Below are 13,670 nucleotides of genomic sequence, written 5' to 3'. Positions count from 1 at the left end.
ATTTTCCTGGATCTTTAATTTACTTTCTTCTTTGAATGCTATTTGTAAAGAAAAGTGCAATACAGCACTACGCATAGCAAGGTGAAGATCACCTTGCCCTGCTTCTGGGGAACTAGATGTTGTCCTAGTGATATCCATGGAAGCAGCAAACATATGGGGTTTTGGGTATGTTATATATGCATGTGTTGTACCCCACTGTCTCTTTCTAAACTGCATCTCTGAGTGAAGAAGAAAGCGGGAGATACTGACTTGTATGTTAAATATTGACTTATCTCAGCAAATCCTGGAGATACTGATATTGCTATGGATAGCTGCCAAACACCGACCCAGCAGCTCTTACTACCCTTCCTCAGCAGGATGGGGAAGAAAATGAGGTAAAAAAGCTCTTGGCTAGAGAGAAAAACAAGGAAATCCTTCACCGGCTGCTGTCACAGGCAGAACAGACTCACTTTGGTGAAAAATATTTATTTCAAATTAAAATAGAGTTGAATGGTGAGAAACAGAGAAAAAAAAAAAAAGCAAACCTGAACAACTAAACCAGCTTCCCATCCACCCGTTTTTCCCAGGTTCAACTTCACTTCTTCTTTCCCAGTTCCTCCACACCCCCCCCACTGAGCAGTGCAGGGGACATGGGGAAGTGCAGTCACAGTCAGTTCATAATAGTTCCTCTTCGCCACTTTTCTTCATTCTCACACTATTCCCTGCTCCAGCACGGGTCTTTACCACAGGCTGCAGTCCCTCATGGGATCCTCTCCAGAGGACATAGCTTCTGCCAGGAGCCTGCTCCTGAGAGAGCTTTCCACAGGCTGCAGCTTCCTTCAGGACATGTCCACTTGCTCTCATGTGGGGTCCCCCATGGGCTGCAGTGTGAATATCTGCTCCACCATTGTCCTCTCCACAAGCTGCAGGGAAATGCCTGCTTTATCATGGTCTTCCCTGGGGACTGCAGGAGCACCTCCTTCCCCTCCTTCTTCTTTGACCCTGGTGCTTGCAGGGGTGTTTCTCACACTGTTTTGCTCACTCCTCACTGCAGGGCAGTTTTGCCCTGAGGCAGCATTTTCTCCTGATGCAGGACTCCCCTGCAGCCCCCAACACCTTGCCATACACACCCATACAGCTATACACCTTGTCCCCTCAAGTCCATTTTATACTGAAAGATCAAAAGCTGAATCACCTTTTTTTCTTCATTTTTGAAGGGGTTTGTCCAGCCACAGCATGAGGTGCATGACCAGCTTTCCAGGCACTTCTGATTCAGGAAATTTGATGAGGCCATGTTTGTCAGCTTTCCCTCCACACACACTCATTTCTCTATTAGCAGACCTCTTATCCTTGTGTTTCAGACAGCAAAAGTGTTCGTAGCTGGCAGCACTTCATCTTCAATACCTAGAAAAGCTTTTTATCTTCTTTTTTTAATAAGAGGTTATATAACTCCCCTGGACACCTTGTTCTTCAACACAGAAACTGCTTCCATTTAGTCAGATTTGTAAGTTGAAACGTTCTCTAAATAATAGATTTCACAATAGAGAATAAAGGGTTTCCTTTAAAGAGCGCTCGAATGACATTTATCTGTGAAAAATAGGAATAATTTGCTCATCAAGGTTAGTGCCTGCAATTTAAACTTCTAAGCTGAGGAAAGAAAAGAGTTTTCTACAAGCAGTGCTACCCAAACCAACTGGGTAGGCACATATTTGAGACCACTTCAGGAGTAACTTCAGGAGTACAACGCAGACAGGCTGAGGTGAATACACATGCTGTAACTTCTCCCTGGCACCTAGTAGAGGTGTCCTCCTGTACCACTGCAGAGGAGACTGGGTCAGGCGGGGCTGTATTTTCTGCTGATGTGACTTTACTGAAGTCAGCAGAGTTTTGTTAGTAGATAATTCAGAGCATAATCTTGAATGCTTGATATATGGGTGAAAAAAAATGTGTACTTCAGATATAAAACAATGGGGAGCTGTGTGCAGAGCAGTGTAAACATGACGAATGCTTCAGGTTTTTCTGTTCCTGTGTAGAGTATAGTGCACTCTGAAGTTTGAATTTTTAATGTCACTTGATAAAGGTCAAATGTATTTGTAGAAGTCCATGTGTACTGCAGATACGTTCTTTAAATTGAAACTTATATGCAAGCAGCCTTAAATACACAGCAAAACTTGAAGCTGTTTTGTCAGAGCCAAAAGGTATATTCTTCTTTTATCAGAAAAGAGGATTTTCTTTTCCAGCTTACACTTTTTTTCTAATGGCTTTTGGGTAAGAAAGGCAAAACAAAATCTCTGCTTTACTTGCACACATTTAAGAAGCCTACATCTTAAAAATACTGAAGACTTGGACAACCCAATTGTTAAAATAAGGTTATCATTTTCCTGCAGGCAATACCTAAATAGTATTGGATTGTATCTTTTTATATAAATTATAAATTTTATATAAATTATAGCCCTTTAAAATAAAATCCTATGTATTTCTTGCCACTATCTCCACTCACTTTTTAAAAAAAAAAAAAATGTTCATCCTTCTGCAAATGTTCAAGTCCAGACACTATAATCTTTTGCTCCTCTTAGGCTTCCTACTCGATAGATAAAGAAGACAGTCCATCTTTGCTTTTTCCCAATGCTAAAAAAAGATTGGTTTCTTTATATCTACAAGTAGCCTACATGTCATTATTCCCCCATAGCAAATGCAGGAGGAAACCAAACCCATTAGAGGTTTTGAAAGAGGTCATTATGAACTGGAAACCTTGGCAACCTGAGGTTCATTATGAGAATATGATTAAAGTGTATGTGAGAGTTAAGGCAGATGTGTTGTTTGTTCATTTTGCATTTTACTGTTCCAGTGTCCGAGTGTTGTCTGAGGGCTGTTTGCGGGAAATCCCTTCTGGGTAGGAGAATTTGGTGCCTTGCACCACTGAGCCCGTCTGTTGCCCATTACTTAACAACCGGCAACTCTCAAGTGTTAGGGTAACTGTGCAGGGTGACTCCTGTAGCAGCTGCAAAGCCAAAAACAACTTGTCCACTCAGGTACTTGAAATGTCTTGGTTTCCTTATGAGCCTTGCAGCCAGATACTTTTATGGAGCTAGAACAAAAGCAGGTATTAAGCTCCTGCTAGAGACAGACTCCTACAGCTGCCAAGACTCAATGTTTAAGTTGCTAGGAACTCATTATTTGTACATAATCATCTGTACTGGAGAAAGTTCATGTAACTCAGCCCAAGCTGCAATGAGAATCTGGCTTTGTAGATTATAATTGCTGATACAAGCTCAGTTGTGTGCCACAGTTCACATACATTTTTTATGAACTTATAATTAGAGCAATTTTGGTTTCCTGCAGGTTCCAGCTTTGGAAATGAAGAGCAAACCACTCCTAAGGCACCTGCACCTTCTAAAGATGTCCCCAAGGGAAGCAGCAAGAGCATGACACAGGTATCGAGCAACACAGCCACTCCACGCAGGAGCTTACTTCCAGCACCAAAAACTGCCACAGCACCTGCTGGTAAGTGCTCCAAACTTGAAACACCACCTGCCAAGAAATGCAGAAAACTCATTATGATGCCATTTTACTGCTTAAATTTTATTCTTGGGCACATTGCCCATGTGCTGGTTTAGGCTCTCTTTGCTGTATTGTCTTTCAAACACATTCAACAACACAGCTATAACCTCATTTTGTGAACTGTTTGGAGGTGAAGGCATTTAGTGTCAGAGATTTAGTGTATATATTATTGGTTCTCACCAAACAGCTTTCGAAAACATTGCACTGCTCTAGAGACCAAAGCATTCCATTGAGCAGACAATTCATTGCTAGGTATGCTTGCAAGGATTGGAATACTGTGCCCTAAATTTAAGCAATTTGTGGTGTTTCCACTCAGAGAGGGAAAAGGAGACAAATAAATGAAGAAAAAATACTCCAGGTCTTGTTTCAAAATTGTTTCCTTGCCAAAGCCCTCCTTCAGCTCAATCCAGCTATGTCTCAAATCAGCCAGCAGTAATTCATAGCATCTCACACAAGAAAGTTTACATTTTTCGGCCAAAGGCAGGATTTTTTGTTGAAATACCTGTGTATCTCTCCACCATCTCCTGCTCACACTTGTTTAAAGCTGCCCCTTGCATAGTCTGGCACTTGGACATAGTGTATGAACTCAAGGTTCCCCTCGTCAATGATGTAGGGGTGTATCTTCTTGGGTAGGACTCACCACTTTAGAGAGAGTAAAGAGCAGTTCATGTTACCTGTCCTTGAGGGCTGCTAACACTGGCCCATCTGCCTGCCCATTCAGTGGGATGAGGGTGCCTGTGACAGTGAACATCTATTACACACTCAGCACTGGCAATGTGGAGACTAGTTTGGGTGTAATGAACGAGCTGAGGCGGTTCAATCATTGTGACTTGCAAGCAGGGTCAATAAGATTAGTGGTCATAATGAGAAGTTTAAAAGCATGGCTGTAGATACTCTCTCACCTGGTAGCAGATGTCATGTCCTCACCTCACATGGCTTCAAGCACTTTCCTTACAACTAGTGGACAGTGTTCCCCTACCCTGCTCTAGCTCCTGTTTGTCCCGTCGCCTTTCTGTCTAATATGGACCCAGGCTTATCTTTCTGGGCTGCATGGCCCCTGGATGTCCATCAGCCAAGATCTCAGAGTTCCCTGAGGGCCCTCATGAAAGGCATGGAAGTTCTTCAGGGCCCAAGAGGTATGCTGTACCCACAGCAAGCTCTCGCACACTACAGTCTCTATGTATCTCTGTGCTCATTCTTGCTTCCCCATGCCTCAAGAGATTCTTCAAGGCCCTCAAGGGAAAGGAACATTATCAATAATATAAAAACAACAGTAATTTTTAAAAACATAATTGGAGGAGCTTACTGGAGAGAAGCCTATGCCTGAACTGGTCATTGAACTCTTGCATGTGGCTGCCGAAGTCAGTATTGCATCTTTCCATGTGGAGGGGAAGGAATAATGCGGTTTCAAAATGTATATTCCTAGAAAGCACTTCATAGATCACTAAGAAAATGGGGTGCATGAGGTGTAACATATTTCAGTGAGTGGAACACACTCCACTGTGTTTGTGTAACAGTGCTGAAATGTGAACAGTACCGGGATTTGTTCCACAAGTGATCTGACACAAAGTGATTCTTCAAAGCCAGCATGTTTTTCAGAGAGCTTTTTTATTGCTCCTAGTAAGCAGGAACCTTGGAGCTGTGAGGGCATGAATGGGCCTGAATCTTTCTTCACTCCTGTGGTTTTCATGGCTCTACATATTTTCTCTTAGAAACAACTTCTAGTTCCACTTTCATGAATCTTTCCTTGCTTTTCCACGGCCTTATTGTTTCCCATTTCTATTGTCCCCTCTCTCCTAAGATTCTCCTTTAGGATTTTTAAATGCTTTTCTACTTCTGTCCCTAAAATACTGTAGCTTCATGTCTGCCTTTTTAGAGGGAACATTATCCAGAAAGACAAATCAGACTTTTTGATTCAGCGTTTTTGTTTATAAAGACAGTTCGGATAGGCCTCTTCATGGTCTTCAGTAAAGAGTTGTGTATGTCTGTACAGAATAGTAAGGATTTAAAAAAGAGAGTGCTTCAGTAAGAGTACAGAAATTCCATCAGATTAGATCTAACATTTAGATTTCAAAATAAAGAATTTTGCATAAGTCACCATTCTTATCCAGTCTGGCTCTAATTCATCAGAGTGTTTCAGCTGGCTTTGATGACACACTGAAAATGAATCAGGGAAGGAAAAAAACAGTACAAAATAAGAGACAAAGACTTTATGCATTATTAATTCTGGACACCCAGTTTCAAGACAGTTTAACCTGGTGTGGTGGGATGACCTTGGCTGGACACCAGGTGCCCTCCAAGCTTCTCTATCACTCCCTAGCTGGACAGGGGGAGAACAATACAATGCAAGGCTGGCTGGTTGCTATAAGTACAGTGTTGTTTGTCTCACATTCTCACTCTCTCCCAGCTGCTCCTGCACAGCAGTTTTCTCCCTTCTTAAGTATGTTATCCCAGAGGCCCTACCAGCATCACTGATGGGCTCAACCTTGGCCAGCTGTCTTTGGGGCTGGCTAGCATTGGCTCTCTCAGACATGGGGGAAGCTTTCAGCAGCTTCTCACACAAGCCACCACAGTAGCCCCCTGCTACTCAAATCTTGCCACACAAACCAAACACACCTGGTTAACTTACCATATGCAGAAAACCAGTTACTGCTATAATCAGTGCCTTAGAGAATCTGGCAGGGAAGATGAACCTGGCACTGTTCTTCTTATGTGGTCCAACTAAGTGAAAGACAAGGGAGGAGGAGGATGTGTTTTTTTGTCCAACACAGTCAGGAGTGAGTGTCTCTTACTGTCAGAAAACTGTTTACTTCTATCATCTGTACTCACTTGGTGAAACAGACCCTATCTATGAAGAGAAAATATTGATAAAAGGTGATAAGTTTTTGTTTGTTTCTTTCTTTTTCAATTTTTTTTCCTTTCCTTTTGAGCTTCCTTTTTTCTCTTCTGGTCCCTAGCTAAGTTATGCCATTTCAGGCTACAGCACTATTTGATTAGTATCAAATTTGCCCCTAGACATCTCCAGCAAAAGCCTTTTTTTTTCCCCAGCTACTAGCACTGGCATGATAAGCTTCAAAGGTCTATTTTAAGTTTCTGCAGAGGAGCAGTTCTGGCCTCTGGGCTTCTTTTGTCACAGGCAAGAAGATCTGGGTCTTTTACTACTTGTGCAGCCTCACAGGAGCGAGTCCTATGCCATGGAGGTTTCCATTTTGGAGCACTCAAATGAGCTGGAACCATGGTGTTTGATATGCAATCATGATAATGTGTAGCACAAGATCCATCATAGGCAAGACTAATCAAATGGTTCAGGCTGTCACCTCTGATTTTCCACATGCTCCAAATCTCAGACACACACGGAAGAGCAGAAATCACAACTTAATGCAGAACAATACTGATCAGGCAGTAGGTATCGAGAAAGAGTGTTTGTCATTACATCAGGGCATAAATACTGAAGGGAAAAATAATTACTGAGGCTGGCAGAAAGCTAAAGTTAACTTCTAATTTGGAATTTTAATCTACAAAATTGTTTATTTTTTTAAATAAAAGACTAGTTTTTGCTGGATTTTACTACCTCTGGGGACAAAGCTGAACAATAAAAGGCCATAAAGAATTGTGAGAAGTTCTCCAACTTACTTCCTGTTAAATAACCTTAATTTCTCATTGTCCTGAGGTTGCCAATAGATGTTTTCTGTTTCATCACTTAGTCTCAGTGTAGTTTACTTCAGAGCATTTGTTATTGTCTTTGTATGACCCTCCAGTAACCATGTCTGCTTCTGTGGGCGCACACAAAGGAAAACTCTTTGCCCATGACTCAAGTTGGCCAAAAGTGAGCTTGTAGGTGAGGAACTGTAAAGTGCAGTTAATATCATGCTGTGTCTGAGTTTATAGGCCTGTTAGAGACAAAGCAGTATGGCTTCTGAATTGGATTTACTTCCTGCTAGGCGGTGTAGAGTGTGGTGTTCAGTCCTTGTCTCTGTGGGTGCATGAGTACACATAGGTATGCCTGATGCAGGAAGTGCTGTGTTCAGGCTCACACTGGAGAGCAGTCAGATTTGTTCTTCTCATTGGAAGGCTGTTAGTCTGACTCTGCTCATGTTTCCTTATCTTTGTTACAGCCAAGTGCAAAACAGGAGACAGGTTTCAATTCAGCAGCCCACCATGGACTTTCCACACCATGTGATTTACTACACATGCTTGCTTTTATGCAAGCCAGAGTAGCAGAGAGACAGGAGGGATGCTGCTAGAGCATGTTAGATCCATCAGAACTGGAAAAGAGTTGAAATTACTCTCTACCACTCTGAGGGGCACCAGTCACCTGCCCAGCCTCCTCCCAGCAAGGCACCTCTTTGTACTGGCAAAGACTGGATGTAACAGTGTATGAAGCCCATTTCCACCACCTCATTGAACTTATAGTCTAGTCTTGATAGGGAGACTCAGTCAGGTGAATTAAAACTTGCTTGCTTTATTCTGGAAGGAATCTAAACATGTAAAGTAGGGGTACCTGGCTCTGTTATACAGTCAGAAGCAGATCCAGAGCATGCAGGTTTAGGAAGTTGCTGTTATATACAACCAACAAAAGCAAAAGAAACTATGTTAGTCCAGTGCTCTGATTTAATTTTTATATGAACCAAGGTAGCAGCAGATGTATCTGTGGTCAAATCATGACTTTTTTAAAACTATGGTTCCTCATAATGCTCAGTATCTGTTGGAAGCAAAAGCCATAATAAATCAAAGCAGTGATAAAGACAAGGGGTTTTAGCAAGTCTGATACTGCCTCACTTGCAATAATATTTGAATGCTGTCTGTATATCCTAATATGATAGAGAGCCATATAGAATATAAAATCTTCTGGTTTGGTAACTTTTGGACAGTTTTGCACATCTTTTAAATGATGAAGCACAAACCCATCTTCTTAAAAATTGAACTCTATTAAATTGGGAGGAAGATGCTACAGATCAAATGAAGCAAGTGGAGAAAGGGCAGCAAAGTGTTCATATTGCTTTGGGCTTTCTGATCACAGGCAAACAAAAGCATCTAACAAAATCTCTTTACAATTGTGTCAGATGCCATATTTTAAACATGGCAGGAAAAGTTCATGGGTGTGCTGCAAAGGCCAGTCGCCAAAAGAATGTCCTGCAGCAGATAGAGGATGTAAAGGTTAAAAGTCTGTGTGTACAGTACACTGTAAAAGGACTCTTTAGTGCCATTGTAAAATGGAAAGAACAATCACTGGCACAGGCTACAAGTCCATACTGGGCAACTCTGTCATCATTGCTGGACATCATAGGGCAGGAGAGAGGTAAAATCAATGTTTCAAATATGTGTGAAGATATGCTAAAAATTAACCCACCACACCCCCCCCCCCTTGGGTCACTGACACTAACACGTAATAAAGATGATGAATATCATGCTTAGTAAGGCAGCCAACCTCATCACTGCAACAGCAGCACCTTCACCAGTGCTGTGGACTGAAGAGATGAAATGTCTTGAAAACAGTGGAATGAATAAAACCCCAATATTCTTCCAAACTATCCCATAATGGTAATTGCTTGCACAGAGAATCCGAACAAGAGAAGAACAACCATGATGTAGGAAAACAGAACAATAGAAAAGACAAATCACTTAAAATGCTCTTGCATGAATCATAGGAATTATTTTATATCCAGTGACCATTTTGGATGCCCTTGTATTGAAGGTAGTCTTTGTTCTCAAAGGGAATGCAGTTAAAAGATATCCAGATGCAAGTTTTTCTTGCATGGATGTAGAGAGCAATCTTCCCAGTGCTTGAGTTTATGTGCTGGATAAAGGAATGTTTAAGGGAAGACTCAGAGTGTCAACAATACATCTCAGAAAGTCTTAAGTGGACTTGGATTTATCCTTGCCATGTTTCATCATGTTCCTGGTTAGCAGCATCACCAGTTTTTTAATGTGTATTAAGATATCCAGCTCCAGGTTGCCAGGGTAGCCTGGGAAGAAGTGGCTCATCTTACAGCCCCTTCCTGGAAAGGATGGCTTCAGCCTGGTAAGGCTGCTTGTTGCTTACCTCTAATTTGCAGCTGGATCATGAGGAAAACATTTGCAAAGGGGTGGTTAGTGTGCCACGTTTATCTTCCGTCTCAGCCCAGTTTCTCCACGGCTGAACTGGCAGAGGCCCAGTCTCACCATGGAGTCATGGTTGGAAGGAGCTAAACCACCACAATTTCCTGTTCCTTTTTTGCCTCAGGGCAGGAGACTGCACAAAGGCTGTGACCAAGGAGACACAGGTGGTTTCCACAATGGATGGAAGCTTTTAACTATGTATCTTCGTACTACATACCCCTCCTTGTGGATGGGGGTAAGACCCTGTGCAGAAAGGACTTACAACACAAACCAACACTACCTTGAAAGTGGGATACATTTTCCCGTAAGAAAAAGTGGATCAATAACATGAACATTTTAGTGTGAGGTATCCCTGCCCATGGAAGGGGGGTTGGAACTAGATGATCTTTAGGTCCTTTCCAACCCTAACTATTCTATGATTCTATAACTTAGGGATGAATTCCGCATTTGAAGAAGTCATCAGTCTCATTCAGTCAAAGTCAGAAGGCCAGGCTGCCCCAATGGCAGAGCTTAAATCAGCCACGTAATAAAGCTTTTGAAAAGTAGGGGAACCACAATGATTCTTTCTGTATGTTCTGTGTATTTGTAGAAAGATATGATAGATATTCTATGTACAATACTCCTAGCAATCACCTAGTGGTAATTGCTATAGGGCTTGAGGTTTCATATGTGCATATAAACACATACTGCATCTGCCCAAGCTCCTGTGAGAGACATTGCAGTTACTAAAGTGCTTAGTGTACTCCACAGTTACAGCTAAAATGCGCGGACACTCTGTGTTCTATACAGCATATTTTACAGCAGTAAAGAAGGAAAAAGTATCTTACAAAAAGAATGGCAGTGATTTCAATCTTAATAATATTTGTGAAAGAGTGGATTATCAGGTGATGTAAGAATTACATTTGCATTCCAGATATGCACATAACTTTAACCATGCATGAACAGTAAATTAATTCACAAAGGAGCATATCTACCTCTATTAATGAGTGGAAAATAACCAACAAAAATCACATTAAATCTTTCATGTGCTAGATGTTACCTGAGAAGATCACTTATGCTGTAAATTCTCATTATAAAAAAAAGAGAAGACTGCTCAAGAGAGATTATACTCCTGACGTTTCACAGGAAAGTACTTGACAAATGGATTGGACTACAGGGAATAGAACATGTTTGATTAATGAAAATGGACTCCTACAGCTGCTGCTGTGCAGTGATTCTGATGATTAAAAAAATTCTGGCATGGGACAATAGCAGTGGAAGAACGTTGTCATGCAGATTGTTTTGAAGACATGAACTGGTTGCCTTTCAACTAGTCTACGAAAAGAATGCACTTGATCAGGTTTCAGTGTGTTGCACAGCCCTTTTTAGTTTGTTATTAGACCCCTTTCATGTTTACATACCTGTCAACATATAAAAAATAAAAAAAAATAGCATACTTGACTAGAAAAAGTGAGTCAGGTCCTTTAATTTCACTTAATCATATTACTTGCCCTGAGAAATACAGTAATAACGTAAGTAATATCTACCATATCTATTATTTTTTTACGTTTTATTTAAAGGTGAACACAGCTTTCCACTGGGAACTTTGCAGTTAAGATCCACTTCTGAAAAGACAACTTCCTAGACAGCAAGTTGAACCTAAGTCTACAATGTGCCCTTGTAGAAGAAAGACTAGCTGCATACTGGGCTGCACTAGAGAAAGTGTGGCCTGCAGCAACAGTGGTCCTACCCTTATTCACATGTGGCTACTCACAACTCTGTTCATTTTGGGGAATACTAGGACAAGAACAGTGTAACATACTGGAATTAGAGTAGTAGAGGGCCACCAAGATGGTCAAGGAACTGGGGCACACAACAGGACAGGTCAGGAGAGGAGATTGGGAGATCTGGGTTTGTTCAGAGGAGGCAAAGAGAGATCTTATTGCAGTGTTCAGTTATCTAACTGGAAGGTAGCGAGAGAAAAAAATGAGACACTTCTCAGAGGTGCACAGTGACATGGCAAGTGACATCAAGCGCAAGTTGGAAAACAGGAAATTCTCAGTGTTTAACCACCTGTGAGGAAGGTCATCATCTGATCACCTCTGAAAGCAGTCAACACTACAGCTGATTGCTTAGAATGGAGGTGAATCCTCCATTGCTACAGATACCTATAACTTAGCTGGACAAAGCCCTTCCCAACCTGCTCTAGTACAACCTGCTTTGAGCAGGAGGCTGGATCACAGGATTTCAGAAGTCCTTCTGACAAAGCTGGTGACTGTGTAATTCAGTGTGCTACAAGCATCTTAGGCCCACAGGTGAATAAATGTGCCACCAAAGGCACAGCAACCAGTGTGTTGTTTTCTAGTGCTGTGGACTCTCTTGCACATTCACGAGGAGTGACTCATGAGCAAAAATGTCTAGCTAAAAGATAGGTCTGTGCTGGGGAGCTGAGTGCAATGCTCCCACAAAGTCAACAGAACTTACATGCAGCTCAGGAAGAGAAAATAAAGTATGGTTCAATCACTGTATTTAAATATTTGAGAAGTGGTTTACATCTGACCAGCTCTGTATGATTTTATTCTGTTCAAGTAATACACCTTCCTCTATGGTCTCATCTCTGGTTTTGTTCAGCCACATCCTTCTCTCACAACATAGAAACCCACTGAAAATGCAGCCTGGTATCTCTAAACCCTCCTGTCTTGAAACTTTGGCTCACTGTCAGCATACTAGAGGCTCCTGTACACTCCCTCGTTTGTGCCTGCAGTCCTCATCCAAATTCCTGAGCATCAGGTTGTTGCTTGTTTCAGACCTCAGCTCTGTTCACCAGGCTGGATTGGTCACCCAATGGTCTATGAAATTAGAGAGCTAAAGAAAGGATTTTCTGTTTTGTTGTGGGGTTTGAGGGGTGTGTGTTACAGCATACTTATCTCAGCTTGGTTGTTACTCTTATTCGATATTTACCTCATATACATGTGACTGTTTTTCCCTGTTAGAAATCTCCTAATTTGAGCGCAATGACAATAGCAATAATGAATTCATTTGCTCAGCTTAATTTTACTTGGCCCATTAAATTAAAGACAATCAAAAGCATTGTTCAAAAAAACTAACCCAGTCAATTCTTGTGCTTTTACATGTACCAGTAGATCATAAGTAACAAGGAAGGCTGTTAAATGCAATCAGTCAAGCTGAAAAATGAAGTCGGTGTTATTACAGTTCTCGCTAGCAAGTTTACAATGTAAAATGTATTTCTTTTAATCAGCTTCTGCAAAATCCAGACAACACAACCTCAGAGGCAGAGGGATGAGCTAAGGTCAGCTGAGAGAGGAAAAGCGAGCACCAGTGCTCTTGCAGGGATGAAGGGAGAAGATCCTCCAGCCACTTTATTACCCTTTGTAAAAGTTTTTCATCAAAAGAATAGTGACTATGCAGTGGGTTACACACAGGTTGTTCCTGTACTGAACATAGGGATGTGTAGTACTACTCTGTCCTGGGAACCAGTCTAAAACATGCTGTAGCACACCTGTGTGAGGAAGCAACAATAAAATGCCATTGGATACATGTGAAATGGCATGAAGAGGTTGTTTTAAGTCTGCATCTAATGTTGGATGTTCTGAATTGCCCTGAGATTTTTTATTCAGTCCAAAGAATGTTTTGTCAGGTTTATTTTTGCCTTTGCTTTTTTTTTTTTAAACCAGATAAAGAGACTTTCCTTTCTAACACAGAAAGAAAGCAATCACTTTCAGAAGAGTCAATCGAATAGTCCTTGTCCTTCTTTTTTTCTTATCAAATTGATTTTGAATTTACAACAAGCACAAAGGGGAAAGCACAAGAGTTAGCAGTTTCTACTTCAACAAATACGTGGTCTTTCTTCTACATCTACGTATTTATTCAAAGTCTTTCAGTGTCTTACAGATCACAGGCAGTGGAGAGTCTCTAGAGAGAATTGGACTGCTCTTACTCTACAGAATCCGTATTGTCAGCTTTGCTCATCTTGTCTCAAACAATGTGTGCATGAATGTGTCATTACTCACCAAGAACGGACTAGTTGTGGG

The 13,670-nt window shown here is 41.4% G+C and overlaps 1 protein-coding gene across 2 annotated transcripts in view; it reads left to right on the top strand.

Annotated features, from left to right (window-relative positions):
* Positions 1 to 13,670, top strand: part of MTUS2 (microtubule associated scaffold protein 2) — a 300,838-nt gene that overhangs the window by 223,205 nt on the left and 63,963 nt on the right. For both annotated transcript variants that reach the window (XM_065678445.1, XM_065678446.1), the window contains one exon: positions 3,322 to 3,483. In XM_065678445.1, coding sequence (XP_065534517.1) covers positions 3,322 to 3,483 — 162 coding nt within the window. The remainder of the gene's footprint in view (positions 1 to 3,321; positions 3,484 to 13,670) is intronic.

Source organism: Lathamus discolor, chromosome 4 (genome assembly GCF_037157495.1).
Source record: "Lathamus discolor isolate bLatDis1 chromosome 4, bLatDis1.hap1, whole genome shotgun sequence".
In the NCBI taxonomy this organism is placed as follows: Eukaryota; Metazoa; Chordata; class Aves; order Psittaciformes; family Psittacidae; genus Lathamus; species Lathamus discolor.
The sequence above is the reverse complement of the archived record's forward strand: the minus strand, read 5'-3'. Positions and strand labels throughout refer to the sequence as shown.